Raw genomic sequence first — 24,806 nt, forward strand, 5'->3', positions numbered from 1 at the left:
TAAACGTGCTCTTTCTTAACTTTAACAATGACCGAGTTAGTTTTCTTTTGCACTCCGACGCGTACACATCGAAACTCTCTCTTTCCAAACGCGAAAACTTATAAATTAATATTTTCGATAACTTTTCAATTATTTAAACAATTTTTAATGTACACATGACAGAATAAAGTAATATTTAAACAGTTCTACACTTATTTAAACATTAAAAAGACAGAAACGCGTGAAAAATTTAAAATAAATTTAATATAATATTCGATCACATTAAAATTTTAATTACGCGATAGTTAGCTTCGTAAATATAAACATAAACGCGCTCTTTTTTAACTTTGACAAATTACCGAGTTAGTTTACTTTTACCCTCCGACGCGAAAACATCGAAACTCTTTCTTTTCGAACGGAAGTACTTATAAATTATTATTTTCGATAATCTTTCAATTATTTAAACAGTCTTTAGTGTACGCGAGATAGATAAAAGTAATATTTAAACAGTTGTGCATTTATTTAAACATTAAAAGACGGAAACGCGAGCGGGACTTAAAATAAAATTCGATTACTTTCAAATTTTAATCTCGCGATAGTTGGCCTTGTGTAATAAAAACATAAACGCGCTCTTTCTTAACTTTGACAATTACCGAGTTAGTTTACTTTTACCCTCCGACGCGAATACATCGGAACTCTTTCTTTTCGAACGGAAGTAGTTATAAATTATTATTTTCGATAAACTTTCAATTATTTAAACAGTCTTTAGTGTACGCGGGATAGATTAAAGTAATATTTGAACAGTTGTGCATTTATTTAAACATTAAAAGACGGAAACGCGAGCGGGACTTAAAATAAAATTCGATTACTTTCAAATTTTAATCTCGCGATAGTTGGCCTTGTGTAATAAAAACATAAACGCGCTCTTTCTTAACTTTGACAATTACCGAGTTAGTATACTTTTACCCTTCGACGCGAAAACATCGAAACTCTTTCTTTTCGAACGGAAGTACTTATAAATTATTATTTTCGATAATCTTTCAATTATTTAAACAGTCTTTAGTGTACGCGAGATAGATTAAACTAATATTTAAACAATAGTTGATTTATTTAAACATTAAAAGACGGAAACGCGAACGGGACTTAAAATAAAATTCGATTAATTTAAATTCTAATCTCGCGATAGTTGGCCTCGTGTAATATAAACATAATCGCGCTCTTTCTTAACTTTGACAATTACCGAGTTAGTTTACTTTTACCCTCCGACGCGAACACATCGGAACTCTTTCTTTTCGAACGGAAGTAGTTATAAATTATTATTTTCGATAAACTTTCAATTATTTAAACAGTCTTTAGTGTACGCGGGATAGATTAAAGTAATATTTAAACAGTTGTGCATTTATTTAAACATTAAAAGACGGAAACGCGAACGGGACTTAAAATAAAATTCGATTACTTTCAAATTTTAATCTCGCGATAGTTGGCCTTGTGTAATAAAAACATAAACGCGCTCTTTCTTAACTTTGACAATTACCGAGTTAGTTTACTTTTACCCTCCGACGCGAACACATCGAAACTGTTTCTTTTCGAACGGAAGTAGTTATAAATTATTATTTTCGATAAACTTTCAATTATTTAAACAGTCTTTAGTGTACGCGGGATAGATTAAAGTAATATTTAAACAATAGTTGATTTATTTAAACATTAAAAGACGGAAACGCGAACGGGACTTAAAATAAAATTCGATTAATTTAAATTCTAATCTCGCGATAGTTGGCCTCGTGTAATATAAACATAATCGCGCTCTTTCTTAACTTTGACAATTACCGAGTTAGTTTACTTTTACCCTCCGACGCGAACACATCGAAACTGTTTCTTTTCGAACGGAAGTAGTTATAAATTATTATTTTCGATAAACTTTCAATTATTTAAACAGTCTTTAGTGTACGCGGGATAGATTAAAGTAATATTTAAACAGTTGTGCATTTATTTAAACATTAAAAGACGGAAACGCGAGCGGGACTTAAAATAAAATTCGATTACTTTCAAATTTTAATCTCGCGATAGTTGGCCTTGTGTAATATAAACATAAACGAGCTATTTCTTAACTTTGACAATTACCGAGTTAGTTTACTTTTACCCTCCGACGCGAACACATCGAAATTCTTTCTTTTCGAACGGAAGTAGTTATAAATTATTAATTTCGATAAACTTTCAATTATTTAAACAGTCTTTAGTGTACGCGGGATAGATTAAAGTAATATTTAAACAATAGTTGATTTATTTAAACATTAAAAGACGGAAACGCGAACGGGACTTAAAATAAAATTCGATTACTTTCAAATTTTAATCTCGCGATAGTTGGCCTTGTGTAATATAAACATAAACGCGCTATTTCTTAACTTTGACAATTACCGAGTTAGTTTACTTTTACCCTCCGACGCGAACACATCGAAATTCTTTCTTTTCGAACGGAAGTAGTTATAAATTATTATTTTCGATAAACTTTCAATTATTTAAACAGTCTTTAGTGTACGCGGGATAGATTAAAGTAATATTTAAACAGTTGTGCATTTATTTAAACATTAAAAGACGGAAACGCGAACGGGACTTAAAATAAAATTCGATTACTTTCAAATTTTAATCTCGCGATAGTTGGCCTTGTGTAATAAAAACATAAACGCGCTCTTTCTTAACTTTGACAATTACCGAGTTAGTTTACTTTTACCCTCCGACGCGAACACATCGAAACTGTTTCTTTTCGAACGGAAGTAGTTATAAATTATTATTTTCGATAAACTTTCAATTATTTAAACAGTCTTTAGTGTACGCGGGATAGATTAAAGTAATATTTAAACAATAGTTGATTTATTTAAACATTAAAAGACGGAAACGCGAACGGGACTTAAAATAAAATTCGATTACTTTCAAATTTTAATCTCGCGATAGTTGGCCTTGTGTAATATAAACATAAACGCGCTATTTCTTAACTTTGACAATTACCGAGTTAGTTTACTTTTACCCTCCGACGCGAACACATCGAAATTTTTTCTTTTCGAACGGAAGTAGTTATAAATTATTATTTTCGATAAACTTTCAATTATTTAAACAGTCTTTAGTGTACGCGGGATAGATTAAAGTAATATTTAAACAATAGTTGATTTATTTAAACATTAAAAGACGGAAACGCGAACGGGACTTAAAATAAAATTCGATTACTTTCAAATTTTAATCTCGCGATAGTTGGCCTTGTGTAATAAAAACATAAACGCGCTCTTTCTTAACTTTGACAATTACCGAGTTAGTTTACTTTTACCCTCCGACGCGAACACATCGAAACTGTTTCTTTTCGAACGGAAGTAGTTATAAATTATTATTTTCGATAAACTTTCAATTATTTAAACAGTCTTTAGTGTACGCGGGATAGATTAAATTAATATTGAAACAATAGTTGATTTATTTAAACATTACGTGACGGAAACGCGAACGGGACTTAAAATAAAATTCGATTACTTTCAAATTTTAATCTCGCGATAGTTGGCCTTGTGTAATATAAACATAATCGCGCTCTTTCTTAACTTTGACAATTACCGAGTTAGTATACTTTTACCCTCCGACGCGAACACATCGAAACTGTTTCTTTTCGAACGGAAGTAGTTATAAATTATTATTTTCGATAAACTTTCAATTATTTAAACAGTCTTTAGTGTACGCGGGATAGATTAAAGTAATATTTAAACAGTTGTGCATTTATTTAAACATTAAAAGACGGAAACGCGAACGGGACTTAAAATAAAATTCGATTAATTTAAATTCTAATCTCGCGATAGTTGGCCTTGTGTAATATAAACATAAACGAGCTATTTCTTAACTTTGACAATTACCGAGTTAGTTTACTTTTACCCTCCGACGCGAACACATCGAAATTCTTTCTTTTCGAACGGAAGTAGTTATAAATTATTAATTTCGATAAACTTTCAATTATTTAAACAGTCTTTAGTGTACGCGGGATAGATTAAAGTAATATTTAAACAATAGTTGATTTATTTAAACATTAAAAGACGGAAACGCGAACGGGACTTAAAATAAAATTCGATTACTTTCAAATTTTAATCTCGCGATAGTTGGCCTTGTGTAATAAAAACATAAACGCGCTCTTTCTTAACTTTGACAATTACCGAGTTAGTTTACTTTTACCCTCCGACGCGAATACATCGGAACTCTTTCTTTTCGAACGGAAGTAGTTATAAATTATTATTTTCGATAAACTTTCAATTATTTAAACAGTCTTTAGTGTACGCGGGATAGATTAAAGTAATATTTAAACAGTTGTGCATTTATTTAAACATTAAAAGACGGAAACGCGAGCGGGACTTAAAATAAAATTCGATTACTTTCAAATTTTAATCTCGCGATAGTTGGCCTTGTGTAATATAAACATAAACGAGCTATTTCTTAACTTTGACAATTACCGAGTTAGTTTACTTTTACCCTCCGACGCGAACACATCGGAACTCTTTCTTTTCAAACGGAAGTAGTTATAAATTATTAATTTCGATAAACTTTCAATTATTTAAACAGTCTTTATAGTACGCGGGATAGATTAAACTAATATTTAAACAGTTGTGCATTTATTTAAACATTACAAGACGGAAACGCGAACGGGACTTAAAATAAAATTCGATTACTTTCAAATTTTAATCTCGCGATAGTTGGCCTTGTGTAATAAAAACATAAACGCGCTCTTTCTTAACTTTGACAATTACGAGTTAGTTTTCTTTTGAACTCTGACGGGTAAAGATCGAAATTCTGTGATTTTATTGACCTGGACAATTACCGGATCAGTTCTACTTTGTCCTTTGTGGAGTAAACATCGAAAGTTGCCTAGGATGTCTTTGCTGCAAGTATCAATGATTATTAAAGGTGAATATATTTTTATATCGTACCTTTCTTCAATAATTTATACAGTTTCGTATTATAACAGTGATAATAATTATTTTGTTTTTATTTGTTTGTTTCAGAACATTTTTGCAATCGCTCGCGAAACAGTGATATTATCTAATATTTGTATCGCTGATATAAGAATATCGCGAAGTAGAAGCTGTGTTTGTTCGTTCGGGTTTCGCGATTTAAACAACAAGTGTATTTGTATCGATTGCGTGCAATGCAATCGTTAGAGTCAGTGTTTGTTCGCAAAGCTTTTTGCTTTTTTAACAGTCGTGCAGACTGTATTTTTAAAAAGATATTAGAGTTTCGTAAAGTAAATTCAGTGACCGTTCGTTAAAAATTAACTGTCGCGTAATAGAGTCAGTGCATCATTGAAGAGATTTGTTGACCAACTTCGGTGTCGACCTACCGAATCAACAATTTCGACTTGAACCGCGGACGAGTGTTTTGGAGCCATCGCAGAACTTCTTAAGTTGTGAGTGAATTTTTAAGTCCCTCCAATCACTCAATCATGTCGAGGACGAAAGGTCCGAATCGGCACGGGTGATTGGTTGTAATTAATTAGTAGAAGAGCATTGAGTGACCACGAATAAATTTCTTCGGAGATTTACTCGTGAATGGTTTCTTATTTTTTCATTTATTTATTAGATCAGGATAGGGTCTTCTTGCTCAAACACGTTTATAATTATTTGTGATTTTGAATATTTTAATACATTTTTAAATATTTTACTCGCGCGGAAATAAGTAAAGAATCGATATTCATAAGTTCTAATAAGGAACGAGTAAGAAGACACTCGCGATGGATAGTCTCTGGATTACAAACGAAACTGTGGATGATTTTATTACAATAATTAAAATATTCGTTTGTAAGAAGGAATGTCCAAGGGTTTGCTTTATATATTTAAATAATTATTAATTAAATATTTAATCAATTTAAATTGATACAAAAAAAGTCTCGATAGAGTCATTGATTTTGAAAGAGATAAATCGAGTAGAATGATTGCTAAAAAACAAAGAGACGTAGTCCGTAAGCCTAAATGATAAATTAATTATTTTTTAGCTCAGGATTTTCAGCAATTAATATACTATTATCTAATTTTTAATTTTTTTATAATTAACATCTAATTTCTCCCACACAGCGAAAAAGTATCTTTCGTAAGGATAATAATTTTTCAGATTCGTTAGGGTTGTATTAGGGTTATATTTCATATCTTAGAATTTGGAATCAAATTTTGTCGTTACAGTTTTAGAGTGATAATCGATTAGGTTGAGGCAAAGAAGAGGCTATATGCGGAAGACAACATGTGGCTCAAGAGAACAATTATTAGGCTATTGAGTTATTTTCGAAAGTTCACTAGGAACTTTCGAGAATGGCTCTTAATTTTACTATGTTAGTATTTTAATTTTACCATGTTGTCACTCAAAATGCTCTTATGGTGATGGGTGTACGGGTGTAAATTTAAAAAACTGAGACGAAGTAACTTTCCGTAAATAATATTCCCACATTGCCACGCGTACGCGAATAGGATTATTTCATATTTTATGTCTTTTTAATATTAAACTCTTTCTTTTAACTTAATTGAATTTATGATTCTAGTTTAATAAAATCAAATTTTACGTTAAAGTCGATTTATAAATTTAGCACATTTTTTCTTTTCTAAAGTTCAATACAATTCATAATTTTATTTCAATAAAATCGAGTTCTATATTAAAATCACATATCTATGAAATGTAAAAGTAATATAATATTTTTTTAGATCAGTATTCAGAATTTTCCATTCTTTTTTAATTAATATTCTTTTTTTCTTAGCTTTTAATTTTAATTAAATTAAATTCCGAAGTTTATCGTTCGTATAATTAATATACATATATACATATTCTTTCGTTTTCCTTATTTCTTTTCAGCTAGGTCCAAGTTGTGAGATCGCAAACACGGGAAGGAATAATTAATAAATAGGATTATCTTAACATTTAAACAATCTACGACTTACGTAAAGTATAATTAATTAATATTTAAATAATAAGATATTCTTAGCAACGTTATAAAAATCATATACATGTATTGTCATTTACTATCGATTAATATATAATATAATAATATTTCTTCCAGAGAGAATAATATTTATTTATATTAATCGTTTATTTTTCTTAAGTTTAATCAAATTAAATTTAGCATTTTATCGTTCGTATAATTAATATACATATATACTAATTTTTCTTTTCTTTCCTTATTTCTTTTCAGCTAGGTCCGAGTCGTGGGATCGCGAACACGTGAAGAAATAATTAATTAATATTTAAACAATAGGATATTCTTAGCAACGTTATAGAGAGCATGTACATACATTATCATATATTATCGATTAATAAATATAATATTTCTTTCAGAGAGAATAATATTTATTTATATCTGTGTTCAGAATATTTCATTCCTTTTTAATTAATCTTTTATTTTTCTTAAGTTTAATCAAATTAAATTCAGCATTTTATCGTTCGTATAATTACTGTCATTTCTATTTTTTCATATTTACTGTCATTAATTATCCTCTATATATATCTTGGGTGGAACCCATGGGAGGGGCCCATGGGTGTGTGTCTCTGTGTGGGTTGCTGTCTCAGCATCTTATAGAGCTACTATTCTTTTCTTCTCTTTTTGGGGCTGTCTTTTCTATTTCATATTTTTCATTGTTATTTGCTCCTATTAATTATGATTTATAAGTCTCGGGTGGGACCCATGGGATGGGGACATGGGTGTGGGCCTCTGTGCGGGTTACTTTCTCAGCATCTTATAGAGCTGCTTCTCCTTTCTTCTCTTTTTGGGGGTCTCTTTTCTATTTCATATTTTTCATTCTTATTTACTATTATTAATTATGATTTATTAATCTCGGGTGGGACCCATGGGATGGGGACATGGGTGTGGGCCTCTGTGCGGGTTTTTCTCTTAGCATCGTATAGGGCTGCTTCTATTTTCTTATCTTTCTGCAGCTTTCTTTTCTATCTAATATTTTTCTTATTTAATTATGTTTTTAATTATGTTATTAGTATGTTATTTCTTTTCATTATGTCTTTTCAGATTTTTATTATGTTATTTCTTTTTAATTATGTTTCTTTAATATTTATTTGTTATTTATTTTTAATTATGTTTTTATGGTTTTAATTATGTTTTTAATTATGTTTTTAATTATGTTATTAATATGTTATTTCTTTTTATTATGTCTTTTCAGAATTTAATTATGTTAGTTCCTTTTAATTATGTTTTTTTAATATATATTTATGTTATTTCTTTTTAATTATGTTTTTATGTTTTTAGGGTTGTTATTAATATGTTCTAATTAATTTTAATTTTTAAGCATTAGGTAGGACCCATGAGATGAAGCGGACTGTTGTTGCAGCAGCGTGCAGATATTATATTTTCTCATCTTTCTGCAGGTTACTTATCTATTTATATATATTTATTTTATATTAAATTTATATTCTATTTATAATCTATATATATTATTTATATTTTATATTTATATTTTATTTTTTTCTTTTTCTTATTTTCCCCTTAACTTCTTCTTTTCCAGGATAGATCATCAAGCCATAGGTTTACCTCCGGTCGAATGTGTCATCGCCTAGCACGATTCATCATCGATTTTTATGCTCGGTTACGGGAAGGATAGGAAGAACACTGGCGCGCGTGTCGGCGTGCACAAGCGTGGGTGTTCTCGGGCGCGATTAAATTTCGTTTGATTGTTCGAATCGAAAACGCGAATTGTAGAGTAGAGTCACCGTTTTTCTATCACTCACGTGAATATACGCGGGCGCGACTTAAAAGTCCTACCGGGGACTTCGTTTATATTTGCTCGAATATTCGATTAGATTACCTCGCGAACGCGTTTTTTTAAAGTAGAGTCACCGTTTTCCGAGCACTTGCGTGGGTGTCCGGGCGCGATTAAAAGTCCTACCATGGACTTCGTTTTAGTGTTGAAATTCGGGGTGCGCGAACGGTTTACCTTGTAGTGCTGTACATAGTTTGCTGATGTTATGACAATCCTCATATTTGGTAGCGGGGCGGAAATCTCGACAAATATCATAGGAAATTCTAAACACCGGTTAACATATGTCACTTTGGATTTCAACTTAGAGTCACCGTTATTCTAACACTCACGTGAGTGTTCGCGTGCGCGATTAAAAGTCCTACCGGGGACTTCGTTTTGTTTGCTCGAATATTCGATTAGTTTATTTAGAGTAGAGTCACCGTTTTCCGAACACTTGCGTGGGTGTCCGGGCGCGATTAAAAGTCCCATGATGGACTACGTTTTAATGTTGAAATTCGGAGTGCGCTTCGGATTTCAACTTAGAGTCACCGTTATTCTAACACTCACGTAAGAGTTCGCTTGCGCGATTGAAAGTCCTACCGGGGACTTCGTTTTATTTCTTCGACATATCGCATTAGATTACTTCGCGAATTTGGATAGAACAGTAGAATCTACGTAATTATAACACACGTGAGTGTCGCGAACGCGATTAATGCGCTTTGATTGTTCGAAATTCGGAAGCACGAATTCAGATGTGCTTAATAATCCGTTATGCCTGAGGCGGAGGGTGTCGAACGGTTAAGCTTTCTGTAAGTGGAGTCCCTGTAGCTAAGGCTAGATACTTCCTGTTAGCTTTGTCCCATGCCCAAGATATCCAAAGCGGAAGGCATGAGGGATCGGTATCGCGGTACGCGAATTTTAGAGTAAAGTAGAGTCACCGTTAGCTCGTGGGTCTCCACATGCAGCAACTTCCACGTAGTGAGACCTGGGTCGGTAATACTTGCATATTCTAATTATAGAATCTTTAATGCAAGTATTACCGAGCGAATGGCTGCATATTGCATTACTTTTCCAATATCTTTTCAAACTAATTCCAACTAATCATTAACATATTTTCATTCTATATAGCTAATAATACTTCAAAAGAAGAAATACAGCAGAAATCTATTGTACAATAATTTCTCGGAGAAACGAAAAGGAGATTATTCTATCCGTCTTTTATTGCATTTCTATTTATTCTTATTTACTCTCATTAATTATTCTTTATATATCTCGGGTGGGACCCACGGGAGGGGCCTGTGGGCGAGGGCTTCTGTGCGGGCTGCTGTCACAGCATTCTAAAGGGCTGCTTCCCTTATCTTATCTTTTTGGGGCTCTCTATTCCTCTCTTTCTCTGGCTCTCGTTTATATCTCATATTTTTCATTTTTAATTATGTTTTCAATTATGTTATTAATATGTTATGTCCTTTTAATTATGTATTCTTAATATTTATTTAAGTTGCTTCTTTCTAACTATGTATTTAATTATGTGTTTAATTATGTGTTTATGTTCTTAATTATGTTCATTTTCTGTTCATATTATATACATAAATTATGTTTTATTTTATGTATGCTTTATCCTTTCTCTTTATTCTGCTTACGTTCTTCTTTTCCAGGATAGATCATCGAGGGATAGGTTCATCTGCGACCGGATGGTACATCGCATGGCTGGATTCATCATCGATTTCTACGCGTGAATACGGGAAGGATAGGAAGAACATGAGCGCGCGTGTCGGCGGGCACAGGCGTTGGTGTTCTCGGGCGCGATTAAACTTCGTTTGATAGTTCGAATCGAAAACGCGAATTTAGAGTAGATTCATGTTTCTAACACTTGCGTGGGTGTTCGGGCGCGATTAAAGGTCCTACCGTGGACTTCGTTTGATTTCTTCAAAATTTCGATGGGGGTACTTCGCGAATTTTGGCTTAACAGTAGAATCTACGTAATTATAACACACACGTGAGTGTCGCGACGCGATTAGTTTTTCTAAGGAGTGCGCTTTGTTTGTTCGAAATTCGGGAAGCACGAATTCAGATGTGCTTGATAATCCGTTATGTCTGAAGCAGACGGTGCTTTTGGTGGAGCTATCTGTAAGAGGTGTGTTGTAGCTGAGCTACGCATACCCTGTTAGTTAAGAAGCCAGGCATTGAAGCGGAAAGGTATCGCGGATCGGTATCGTGGAACGCGGATTTTAGAGTAGAGTCACCGTTAGCCCGTGGGTCTCCACATGCAGCAACTTCCACGTAGTGAGACCTGGGTCGGTATTACTTGCATACTCTAATCGTAGAATCTTTAATGCAAGTATTACCGAGCGAATGGCTGCATATTGCATTACTTTTCCATTATCTTTTCAAATTAATTCCAACTAATCATTTGCATATTTTCATTTTATATAGCTAATAATACTTCAAAAGAAGAAATACAGCAGAAATCTATTGTACAATAATTTCTCGGAGAAACGAAAAGGAGATTATTCTATCTGTCTTTTATTGCATTTCTATTTATTCTTATTTACTCTCATTAATTATTCTTTATATATCTCGGGTGGGACCCACGGGAGGGGCCTGTGGGCGAGGGCTTCTGTGCGGGCTGCTGTCACAGCATCTTAAAGGGCTGCTTCCCTTATCTTATCTTTTTGGGGCTCTCTATTCCTCTCTTTCTGGGGCTCTCTTTTCTTTCTCTGGCTCTCGTTTATATCTCATATTTTTCATTTTTAATTATGTTTTCAATTATGTTATTAATATGTTATGTCTTTTTAATTATGTATTCTTAATATTTATTTATGTTGCTTCTTTCTAACTATGTATTTAATTATGTGTTTAATTATGTGTTTATGTTTTTAATTATGTTCATTTTCTGTTTATATTATATATATAAATTATATTTTATTTTATGTATGCTTTATCCTTTCTCTTTATTCTGCTTACATTCTTCTTTTCCAGGATAGATCATCGAGGGATAGGTTCATCTGCGACCGGATGGTACATCGCATGGTTGGATTCATCATCGATTTCTACGCGTGAATACGGGAAGGATAGGAAGAACATGAGCGCGCGTGTCGGCGGGCACAGGCGTTGGTGTTCTCGGGCGCGATTAAACTTCGTTTGATAGTTCGAATCGAAAACGCGAATTTAGAGTAGATTCATGTTTCTAACACTTGCGTGGGTGTTCGGGCGCGATTAAAGGTCCTACCGTGGACTTCGTTTGATTTCTTCAAAATTTCGATGGGGGTACTTCGCGAATTTTGGCTTAACAGTAGAATCTACGTAATTATAACACACACGTGAGTGTCGCGACGCGATTAGTTTTTCTAAGGAGTGCGCTTTGTTTGTTCGAAATTCGGGAAGCACGAATTCAGATGTGCTTGATAATCCGTTATGTCTGAAGCAGACGGTGCTTTTGGTGGAGCTATCTGTAAGAGGTGTGTTGTAGCTGAGCTACGCATACCCTGTTAGTTAAGAAGCCAGGCATTGAAGCGGAAAGGTATCGCGGATCGGTATCGTGGAACGCGGATTTTAGAGTAGAGTCACCGTTAGCCCGTGGGTCTCCACATGCAGCAACTTCCACGTAGTGAGACCTGGGTCGGTATTACTTGCATACTCTAATCGTAGAATCTTTAATGCAAGTATTACCGAGCGAATGGCTGCATATTGCATTACTTTTCCATTATCTTTTCAAATTAATTCCAACTAATCATTTGCATATTTTCATTTTATATAGCTAATAATACTTCAAAAGAAGAAATACAGCAGAAATCTATTGTACAATAATTTCTCGGAGAAACGAAAAGGAGATTATTCTATCTGTCTTTTATTGCATTTCTATTTATTCTTATTTACTCTCATTAATTATTCTTTATATATCTCGGGTGGGACCCACGGGAGGGGCCTGTGGGCGAGGGCTTCTGTGCGGGCTGCTGTCACAGCATCTTAAAGGGCTGCTTCCCTTATCTTATCTTTTTGGGGCTCTCTATTCCTCTCTTTCTGGGGCTCTCTTTTCTTTCTCTGGCTCTCGTTTATATCTCATATTTTTCATTTTTAATTATGTTTTCAATTATGTTATTAATATGTTATGTCTTTTTAATTATGTATTCTTAATATTTATTTATGTTGCTTCTTTCTAACTATGTATTTAATTATGTGTTTAATTATGTGTTTATGTTTTTAATTATGTTCATTTTCTGTTTATATTATATATATAAATTATGTTTTATTTTATGTATGCTTTATCCTTTCTCTTTATTCTGCTTACATTCTTCTTTTCCAGGATAGATCATCGAGGGATAGGTTCATCTGCGACCGGATGGTACATCGCATGGTTGGATTCATCATCGATTTCTACGCGTGAATACGGGAAGGATAGGAAGAACATGAGCGCGCGTGTCGGCGGGCACAGGCGTTGGTGTTCTCGGGCGCGATTAAACTTCGTTTGATAGTTCGAATCGAAAACGCGAATTTAGAGTAGATTCATGTTTCTAACACTTGCGTGGGTGTTCGGGCGCGATTAAAGGTCCTACCGTGGACTTCGTTTGATTTCTTCAAAATTTCGATGGGGGTACTTCGCGAATTTTGGCTTAACAGTAGAATCTACGTAATTATAACACACACGTGAGTGTCGCGACGCGATTAGTTTTTCTAAGGAGTGCGCTTTGTTTGTTCGAAATTCGGGAAGCACGAATTCAGATGTGCTTGATAATCCGTTATGTCTGAAGCAGACGGTGCTTTTGGTGGAGCTATCTGTAAGAGGTGTGTTGTAGCTGAGCTACGCATACCCTGTTAGTTAAGAAGCCAGGCATTGAAGCGGAAAGGTATCGCGGATCGGTATCGTGGAACGCGGATTTTAGAGTAGAGTCACCGTTAGCCCGTGGGTCTCCACATGCAGCAACTTCCACGTAGTGAGACCTGGGTCGGTATTACTTGCATACTCTAATCGTAGAATCTTTAATGCAAGTATTACCGAGCGAATGGCTGCATATTGCATTACTTTTCCATTATCTTTTCAAATTAATTCCAACTAATCATTTGCATATTTTCATTTTATATAGCTAATAATACTTCAAAAGAAGAAATTTAACAGAAATATATTGTACAATAATTTCTTAGACAATCGAAAAGGAAATTATTCTATCTCTCTTTTATGTCCGCTGTCATTTCTATTTATTCTTATTTTCTCTCATTAATTATTCTTTATATATCTCGGGTGGGACCCATGGGATGGGGACATGGGTGTGGGCCTCTGTGCGGGTTACTTTCTCAGCATCTTATAGAGCTGCTTCTCCTTTCTTCTCTTTTTGGGGGTCTCTTTTCTATTTCATATTTTTCATTCTTATTTACTATTATTAATTATGATTTATTAGTCTCGGGTGGAACCCATGGGATGGGGACATGGGTGTGGGCCTCTGTACGGGTTTTTCTCTTAGCATCGTATAGGGCTGCTTCTATTTTCTTATCTTTCTGCAGCTTTCTTTTCTATCTAATATTTTCCTTATTTAATTATGTTTTTAATTATGTTATTAGTATGTTATTTCTTTTCATTATGTCTTTTCAGATTTTTATTATGTTATTTCTTTTTAATTATGTTTCTTTAATATTTATTTGTTATTTATTTTTAATTATGTTTTTAATATATTCTTATTAATTGTGATTTACAGGTTTTAGGTAGGCCCCATGAAATGAAGAGGACTGTTCTTTCAGCATCGTGCAGAGCTGCTTCTATTTTCTTATCTTTCAGCAGCTCTCTTTTATTACTCATATTTTTCTTCTTTAATTATGCTTTTAATTATGTTTTTAATTATGTTATTAATATGTTATTTCTTTTTATTATGTCTTTTCAGAATTTAATTATGTTATTTCCTTTTAATTATGTTTTTTTAATATATATTTATGTTATTTCTTTTTAATTATGATTTTATGTTTTTAGGGTTGTTATTAATATGTTCTAATTAATTTTAATTTTTAAGCATTAGGTAGGACCCATGAGATACAGCGGACTGTTGTTGCAGCAACGTGCAGAGCTGCTTCTATTTTCTCATCTTTCTGCAGGTTACTTATCTATTTATATATATTTATTTTATATTATATTTATATTCTATTTATAATCTATATATATTATTTATATTTTATATTTATATTTTATTTTTTTCTTTTTCTTATTTTCTCCTTAACTTCTTCTTTTCCAGGATAGATCATCAAGCCATAGGTTTACCTCCGGTCGAATGTGTCATCGCCTAGCACGATTCACCATCGATTTTTATGCTCGGTTACGGGAAGGATAGGAAGAACACTGGCGCGCGTGTCGGCGTGCACAAGCGTGGGTGTTCTCGGGCGCGATTAAATTTCGTTTGATTGTTCGAATCGAAAACGCGAATTGTAGAGTCACCGTTTTTCTATCACTCACGTGAATATACGCGGGCGCGACTTAAAAGTCCTACCGGGGACTTCGTTTATATTTGCTCGAATATTCGATTAGATTACCTCGCGAACGCGTTTTTTTAAAGTAGAGTCACCGTTTTCCGAGCACTTGCGTGGGTGTCCGGGCGCGATTAAAAGTCCTACCATGGACTTCGTTTTAGTGTTGAAATTCGGGGTGCGCGAACGGTTTACCTTGTAGTGCTGTACATAGTTTGCTGATGTTATGACAATCCTCATATTTGGTAGCGGGGCGGAAATCTCGACAAATATCATAGGAAATTCTAAACACCGGTTAACATATGTCACTTTGGATTTCAACTTAGAGTCACCGTTATTCTAACACTCACGTGAGTGTTCGCGAGCGCGATTAAAAGTCCTACCGGGGACTTCGTTTTGTTTGCTCGAATATTCGATTAGTTTATTTAGAGTAGAGTCACCGTTTTCCGAACACTTGCGTGGGTGTCCGGGCGCGATTAAAAGTCCCATGATGGACTTCGTTTTAATGTTGAAATTCGGAGTGCGCTTCGGATTTCAACTTAGAGTCACCGTTATTCTAACACTCACGTAAGAGTTCGCTTGCGCGATTGAAAGTCCTACCGGGGACTTCGTTTTATTTCTTCGACATATCGCATTAGATTACTTCGCGAATTTGGATAGAACAGTAGAATCTACGTAATTATAACACACGTGAGTGTCGCGAACGCGATTAATGCGCTTTGATTGTTCGAAATTCGGAAGCACGAATTCAGATGTGCTTAATAATCCGTTATGCCTGAGGCGGAGGGTGTCGAACGGTTAAGCTTTCTGTAAGTGGAGTCCCTGTAGCTAAGGCTAGATACTTCCTGTTAGCTTTGTCCCATGCCCAAGATATCCAAAGCGGAAGGCATGAGGGATCGGTATCGCGGTACGCGAATTTTAGAGTAAAGTAGAGTCACCGTTAGCCCGTGGGTCTCCACATGCAGCAACTTCCACGTAGTGAGACCTGGGTCGGTAATACTTGCATATTCTAATTATAGAATCTTTAATGCAAGTATTACCGAGCGAATGGCTGCATATTGCATTACTTTTCCAATATCTTTTCAAACTAATTCCAACTAATCATTAACATATTTTCATTCTATATAGCTAATAATACTTCAAAAGAAGAAATACAGCAGAAATCTATTGTACAATAATTTCTCGGAGAAACGAAAAGGAGATTATTCTATCCGTCTTTTATTGCATTTCTATTTATTCTTATTTACTCTCATTAATTATTCTTTATATATCTCGGGTGGGACCCACGGGAGGGGCCTGTGGGCGAGGGCTTCTGTGCGGGCTGCTGTCTCAGCATCTTAAAGGGCTGCTTCCCTTATCTTATCTTTTTGGGACTCTCTATTCCTCTCTTTCTGGGGCTCTCTTTTCTTTCTCCGGCTCTCGTTTATATCTCATATTTTTCATTTTTAATTATGTTTTCAATTATGTTATTAATATGTTATGTCCTTTTAATTATGTATTCTTAATATTTATTTATGTTGCTTCTTTTTAACTATGTATTTAATTATGTGTTTAATTATGTGTTTATGTTCTTAATTATGTTCATTTCCTGTTTATATTATATATATATATATTGTTTTATTTTATGTATGTTTTATTCTTTCTCTTTATTCTGCTTACGTTCTTCTTTTCCAGGATAGATCATCGAGGGATAGGTTCATCTGCGACCGGATGGTACATCGCATGGTTGGATTCATCATCGATTTCTACGCGTGAATACGGGAAGGATAGGAAGAACATGAGCGCGCGTGTCGGCGGGCACAGGCGTTGGTGTTCTCGGGCGCGATTAAACTTCGTTTGATAGTTCGAATCGAAAACGCGAATTTAGAGTAGATTCATGTTTCTAACACTTGCGTGGGTGTTCGGGCGCGATTAAAGGTCCTACCGTGGACTTCGTTTGATTTCTTCAAAATTTCGATGGGGGTACTTCGCGAATTTTGGCTTAACAGTAGAATCTACGTAATTATAACACACACGTGAGTGTCGCGACGCGATTAGTTTTTCTAAGGAGTGCGCTTTGTTTGTTCGAAATTCGGGAAGCACGAATTCAGATGTGCTTGATAATCCGTTATGTCTGAAGCAGACGGTGCTTTTGGTGGAGCTATCTGTAAGAGGTGTGTTGTAGCTGAGCTACGCATACCCTGTTAGTTAAGAAGCCAGGCATTGAAGCGGAAAGGTATCGCGGATCGGTATCGTGGAACGCGGATTTTAGAGTAGAGTCACCGTTAGCCCGTGGGTCTCCACATGCAGCAACTTCCACGTAGTGAGACCTGGGTCGGTATTACTTGCATACTCTAATCGTAGAATCTTTAATGCAAGTATTACCGAGCGAATGGCTGCATATTGCATTACTTTTCCATTATCTTTTCAAATTAATTCCAACTAATCATTAGCATATTTTCATTTTATATAGCTAATAATACTTCAAAAGAAGAAATTTAACAGAAATATATTGTACAATAATTTCTTAGACAATCGAAAAGGAAATTATTCTATCTCTCTTTTATGTCCGCTGTCATTTCTATTTATTCTTATTTTCTCTCATTAATTATTCTTTATATATCTCGGGTGGGACCCATGGGATGGGGACATGGGTGTGGGCCTCTGTGCGGGTTACTTTCTCAGCATCTTATAGAGCTGCTTCTCCTTTCTTCTCTTTTTGGGGGTCTCTTTTCTATTTCATATTTTTCATTCTTATTTACTATTATTAATTATGATTTATTAATCTCGGGTGGGACCCATGGGATGGGGACATGGGTGTGGGCCTCTGTGCGGGTTTTTCTCTTAGCATCGTATAGGGCTGCTTCTATTTTCTTATCTTTCTGCAGCTTTCTTTTCTATCTAATATTTTTCTTATTTAATTATGTTTTTAATTATGTTATTAGTATGTTATTTCTTTTCATTATGTCTTTTCAGATTTTTATTATGTTATTTCTTTTTAATTATGTTTCTTTAATATTTATTTGTTATTTATTTTTAATTATGTTTTTATGGTTTTAATTATGTTTTTAATTATGTTTTTAATTATGTTATTAATATGTTATTTCTTTTTATTATGTCTTTTCAGAATTTAATTATGTTAGTTCCTTTTAATTATGTTTTTTTAATATATATTTATGTTATTTCTTTTTAATTATGTTTTTATGTTTTTAGGGTTGTTATTAATATGTTCTAATTAATTTTAATTTTTAAGCATTAGGTAGGACCCATGAGATGAAGCGGACTGTTGTTGCAGCAGCGTGCAGATATTATATTTTCTCATCTTTCTGCAGGTTACTTATCTATTTATATATATTTATTTTATATTAAATTTATATTCTATTTATAATCTATATATATTATTTATATTTTATATTTATATTTTATTTTTTTCTTTTTCTTATTTTCCCCTTAACTTCTTCTTTTCCAGGATAGATCATCAAGCCATAGGTTTACCTCCGGTCGAATGTGTCATCGCCTAGCACGATTCATCATCGATTTTTATGCTCGGTTACGGGAAGGATAGGAAGAACACTGGCGCGCGTGTCGGCGTGCACAAGCGTGGGTGTTCTCGGGCGCGATTAAATTTCGTTTGATTGTTCGAATCGAAAACGCGAATTGTAGAGTAGAGTCACCGTTTTTCTATCACTCACGTGAATATACGCGGGCGCGACTTAAAAGTCCTACCGGGGACTTCGTTTATATTTGCTCGAATATTCGATTAGATTACCTCGCGAACGCGTTTTTTTAAAGTAGAGTCACCGTTTTCCGAGCACTTGCGTGGGTGTCCGGGCGCGATTAAAAGTCCTACCATGGACTTCGTTTTAGTGTTGAAATTCGGGGTGCGCGAACGGTTTACCTTGTAGTGCTGTACATAGTTTGCTGATGTTATGACAATCCTCATATTTGGTAGCGGGGCGGAAATCTCGACAAATATCATAGGAAATTCTAAACACCGGTTAACATATGTCACTTTGGATTTCAACTTAGAGTCACCGTTATTCTAACACTCACGTGAGTGTTCGCGTGCGCGATTAAAAGTCCTACCGGGGACTTCGTTTTGTTTGCTCGAATATTCGATTAGTTTATTTAGAGTAGAGTCACCGTTTTCCGAACACTTGCGTGGGTGTCCGGGCGCGATTAAAAGTCCCATGATGGACTACGTTTTAATGTTGAAATTCGGAGTGCGCTTCGGATTTCAACTTAGAGTCACCGTTATTCTAACACTCACGTAAGAGTTCGCTTGCGCGATTGAAAGTCCTACCGGGGACTTCGTTTTATTTCTTCGACATATCGCATTAGATTACTTCGCGAATTTGGATAGAACAGTAGAATCTACGTAATTATAACACACGTGAGTGTCGCGAACGCGATTAATGCGCTTTGATTGTTCGAAATTCGGAAGCACGAATTCAGATGTGCTTAATAATCCGTTATGCCTGAGGCGGAGGGTGTCGAACGGTTAAGCTTTCTGTAAGTGGAGTCCCTGTAGCTAAGGCTAGATACTTCCTGTTAGCTTTGTCCCATGCCCAAGATATCCAAAGCGGAAGGCATGAGGGATCGGTATCGCGGTACGCGAATTTTAGAATAAAGTAGAGTCACCGTTAGCCCGTGGGTCTCCACATGCAGCAACTTCCACGTAGTGAGACCTGGGTCGGTATTACTTGCATACTCTAATTGTAGAATCTTTAATGCAAGTATTACCGAGCGAATGGCTGCATATTGCATTACTTTTCCAGTATCTTTTCAAACTAATTCCAACTAATCATTAACATATTTTCATTTTATATAACTAATAATACTTTAAAAGAAGAAATACAGCAAAAATCTATTGTACAATAATTTCTCGGAGAAACGAAAAGGAGATTATTCTATCTGTCTTTTATTGCATTTCTATTTATTCTTATTTACTCTCATTAATTATTCTTTATATATCTCGGGTGGGACCCACGGGAGGGGCCTGTGGGTGAGGGCTTCTGTGCGGGCTGCTGTCTCAGCATCTTAAAGGGCTGCTTCCCTTATCTTATCTTTTTGGGACTCTCTATTCCTCTCTTTCTGGGGCTCTCTTTTCTTTCTCCGGCTCTCGTTTATATCTCATATTTTTCATTTTTAATTATGTTTTCAATTATGTTATTAATATGTTATGTCCTTTTAATTATGTATTCTTAATATTTATTTATGTTGCTTCTTTCTAACTATGTATTTAATTATGTGTTTAATTATGTGTTTATGTTTTTAATTATGTTCATTTTCTGTTTATATTATATATATATATATATATTGTTTTATTTTATGTATGTTTTATTCTTTCTCTTTATTCTGCTTACGTTCTTCTTTTCCAGGATAGATCATCGAGGGATAGGTTCATCTGCGACCGGATGGTACATCGCATGGTTGGATTCATCATCGATTTCTACGCGTGAATACGGGAAGGATAGGAAGAACATGAGCGCGCGTGTCGGCGGGCACAGGCGTTGGTGTTCTCGGGCGCGATTAAACTTCGTTTGATAGTTCGAATCGAAAACGCGAATTTAGAGTAGATTCATGTTTCTAACACTTGCGTGGGTGTTCGGGCGCGATTAAAGGTCCTACCGTGGACTTCGTTTGATTTCTTCAAAATTTCGATGGGGGTACTTCGCGAATTTTGGCTTAACAGTAGAATCTACGTAATTATAACACACACGTGAGTGTCGCGACGCGATTAGTTTTTCTAAGGAGTGCGCTTTGTTTGTTCGAAATTCGGGAAGCACGAATTCAGATGTGCTTGATAATCCGTTATGTCTGAAGCAGACGGTGCTTTTGGTGGAGCTATCTGTAAGAGGTGTGTTGTAGCTGAGCTACGCATACCCTGTTAGTTAAGAAGCCAGGCATTGAAGCGGAAAGGTATCGCGGATCGGTATCGTGGAACGCGGATTTTAGAGTAGAGTCACCGTTAGCCCGTGGGTCTCCACATGCAGCAACTTCCACGTAGTGAGACCTGGGTCGGTAATACTTGCATACTCTAATTGTAGAATCTTTAATGCAAGTATTACCGAGCGAATGGCTGCATATTGCATTACTTTTCCAGTATCTTTTCAAACTAATTCCAACTAATCATTAACATATTTTCATTTTATATAACTAATAATACTTCAAATAAATAAATGATTAAATATAATAGAATACTGGAATAAGTTTGTAGAGGAACGCGCTGTATTAATTATAAGTAAAATTTTCATTTGTACGAAGCCGTGTGAAGATAAAGAGAGCGAGAGAGAGAGAGAGAGAGAGTGAGTGAGAGAGAGTGAGTGAAAAAGAGAGAGTGAGAGCTACGATACAAATAAGGACTCCGTGTTCAACTTTTGTCAAGATTTATGTATATCGAAAGTCTAAATAAAATTATTTTACTATTAACCTACATAACGAGTTTTATATATATATATTTATAGATAAGAGTATATGTATATATAAGATGAGAGCTTTATCTTATTGCTAAGTGGCGCCACTAAATGCAATTTAATTTTTACGGAAAATGTCGAAAATATGGTTGACGCCTGCAATAAAAATTTTTCTTTTTATACATGAACTCTTATCGGCAAAACAACATTTTTTTACATGATTTTTTTTTCTTTTTTTTTTCCACAAAAGATGAATTTATTTTTTCAAAACTTCGAAAGAGATCATACCTATCCTCGTTTAAATTTTCATCCATATAATGAGACGTTGTTCATGAAAATTACTTGAGATTTACGATTGGGTTTGATTATTGGTGTAAATCGTTATATTTACAATCAAGAGTAATGAACAGCGTTAACTGATATTCATTAATTTATATAACACCTTTGATATTACTGATAACATGGCTGATCCAACGATACAGACTTTTTGTTGTCGCCATACAAATAAAACGGATATGGCTATTAAAATAATGGAAGAATTTAATACAGATATATATAATATAGTATGCATGGTTTCTTCGACAATGGGAATACTTGGAGCTGTTTATCAAGTAATATGAAATATTTATATTGTTTCATAACCTTTCTATGTAAGCATAAAAATTAAATTTTAGGTGTTACCACGTGAAATGTCAAATCTTCCTCATCGGTGGAATAGTTTTTCGGCATCGAGAGGACGTGAAATTATTGTATGGCTTGCAATTGCTGATTTATTTGCCTCTTTAGGTGTTGCTTTCATTGTCACTTTATGTTATCTCTGATATTGTATCAGTGATATATGGTTCTTTTATTATTATTCATTTTTCTTTTTCTTTTTTTTTTTCTTTTCAATTCATACAAAAATATAGAACTATTACATGTGAAATTTTTCATCTTAGGTATATTTATAAGATCGGCATTATGGATTAACTTTAAATCTATTATGCCAATGGAAGATGATACTTCTAGCGTTATATTTTGTGCTCTTTCTTCGGTAAATAATTTATCTCCATATTGATATAAGAATATCTGTATATTTTAGACAGATATAATTATATTAAACCATTTAGATGATACGCATTGTACTACTAATTTTTTAATGAATCTATTTATATATATTTATAAGGCATGGACACAATATTTTTATATGGCTACATGGATTTGGACATTGTGCTATGCTGTGGATATGAAATTATTACTTAATGATCGATCTGGTCATCCTATTTGCTATCATTTATTTGCATGGATTTGTCCTGCTTTATTGACAGTTTTTGGCTTGTCAATATTATATGTTCCAGATGCAAAGTAACGTATTGATTTTTAATTTATTTATAACAATTGAAATTTTATCATAATATTGATGGATAACATTTAATTTCAGCTGTCATAATTTAACGTCATTGTCCATTGCGATATTACGCATTCTTCCAAATTATTGTACAACATATGTCTTATTGGCAATTGTTATGATAATAAATCCTCTTCTTTATATTGCTTCAACTCGTGATCTCAAAACAGCTGTTTCATGTAGTTTAGCACAAATGACTGGACGTGAACGAAAATTAGTTCAAACTATTAGACTTAAGTTTGCATTAATTAATATTGTTTATTATATATGTTGGGTACCAAATCTAATCAATGGTGTTTTATTATGGACACTATGGTTTCAGTTACCTGTTAAAGCAATTATTACTTTGTGGTATATGATGGTAAGTGAATAAAATAATAACAAGTTAAGATAATAATTTTATATAATTATTTAATATATTTGATTCATGTGTCTGTATATAGGCAGTGACAAATCCACTTCAAGCATTTTTAAATGCATTGGTTTATCAGAGATGGGGTAGAAGAGAAAAATTTCGATTAGAATGGTGTCAGAAATTAGGAAGCTTCAGTTTAAATCAAATTTCGAAAGGGAATGCGGATATAAATTTGAATGAATCATCTCCTTTGTTAAATCAATATGCCCGTACACCTCATACAAGTATAAATGGATCTTCATCATTATGAAAAACTGTGATAAAGCTTTTAGTGTATTTTTAGAAACATAGGATTAGTTACGATAAAATTACACATTTTTATATATAATATATATTATAATATTGAAATTAAGAGTCCGTACTTATTTAATGTTAATATTATTAATACATGTTTAAAACTTTTAAAGATATAATGATACTGCCAGATAATTATTACAATTAAATATTATAGAATAGATTTAATTGTTTTATTATAACTTTTACAAAGTAAAAGATTTATAAAAATTTTATAGAATTACTTTTATAAATTGTTAATTTATAATTGTGCTACTTATATTCCCATATGTTGTTGAAATCGTTGATGTTAACTTTTTTAAGAATTAAAAAATTGAAAGTTAAAAGTTTTTAATAAAATTAAAATATGTAGCATATTTTTATAACTATAGAGATAATGTTATTTAAAATAATTATATATTGTAAATTTAATAAATACAAGGAGTTTATTTTATACATGTAAGAATATAGTGTACACATATATACAATTTTATTCTATAATTAGTACATTTTGTACATTCAACAGATTTTATTTTATATTTATTACTGAACATGAATGTATGTAAATAAAACAAAACAAAAAATAAACAAATTAATTATATGTTAGCATACTTGATTTTTCTTTTTTTTAATTGAATCCAAAAATTAATAAATAAAATCAAAAGTGTCACAGAAAAATTATGTATCTTTTAAAAAGTGCATATATAGAGGATCTAAATTTTTATAATTTATTACATTTGATTTTAATACTCTTTATATATATTTTTACACTGCAATATTTATCATTAATATTAATAGATATTTTCAGTTAAAAATAAGTACTGTATACATTGTTGTTAAAAATATAACTGATAAATATCATGAATTTTAATAATAAAATGTTAGTACTTTTTTATCTTAAAAAAAAAAAAAAAAAAAAAAAAAAACAAACATAAAATGGATTTATATTAGCACCATTGTATTACAAACAAACTTGCTGAAATATTCAGAGATTATACATAATTGGTAAAAACAATAAATATAAAACAAATATAATATTTGCTGTTAATTTCACATGTACATCTTCCACAAAAAAATATCTTACATTCATTTTATATTAATAAATGTAAGCTCTATAGAAATATTATTCTATCTACTATTATAGGCTTCTAAAAAAGTAATAATTAGTT

The 24,806-nt window shown here is 33.4% G+C and overlaps 1 protein-coding gene across 1 annotated transcript; it reads left to right on the top strand.

The window, feature by feature from the left end:
* The first annotated feature begins 21,704 nt into the window (after positions 1-21,704).
* Positions 21,705-23,805, top strand: LOC118442639 (G protein-coupled receptor 143). The gene is made up of 6 exons (XM_035868500.2): positions 21,705-22,173; positions 22,237-22,348; positions 22,501-22,595; positions 22,728-22,906; positions 22,983-23,310; positions 23,393-23,805. The coding sequence occupies exons 1-6, from the start codon at positions 22,024-22,026 to the stop codon at positions 23,612-23,614; spliced, it is 1,086 nt and encodes a 361-aa protein (XP_035724393.1). The 5' UTR covers positions 21,705-22,023; the 3' UTR covers positions 23,615-23,805.
* The last annotated feature ends 1,001 nt before the right edge of the window (positions 23,806-24,806 follow it).

This window comes from Vespa mandarinia, chromosome 22, assembly GCF_050613455.1.
Source record: "Vespa mandarinia isolate Hongniang chromosome 22, ASM5061345v1, whole genome shotgun sequence".
Classification (NCBI taxonomy): Eukaryota; Metazoa; Arthropoda; class Insecta; order Hymenoptera; family Vespidae; genus Vespa; species Vespa mandarinia.

Coding starts and splice junctions, on each gene's coding strand:
- LOC118442639 (XM_035868500.2), top strand. CDS start 22,024: ATGGCTGATCCAACGATACAGACTTTTTGTTGTCGCCATACAAATAAA. Junction 22,174..22,236: donor TACTTGGAGCTGTTTATCAA/GTAATATGAAAT, acceptor ATTAAATTTTAG/GTGTTACCACGTGAAATGTC. Junction 22,907..22,982: donor TTATATGTTCCAGATGCAAA/GTAACGTATTGA, acceptor ATTTAATTTCAG/CTGTCATAATTTAACGTCAT.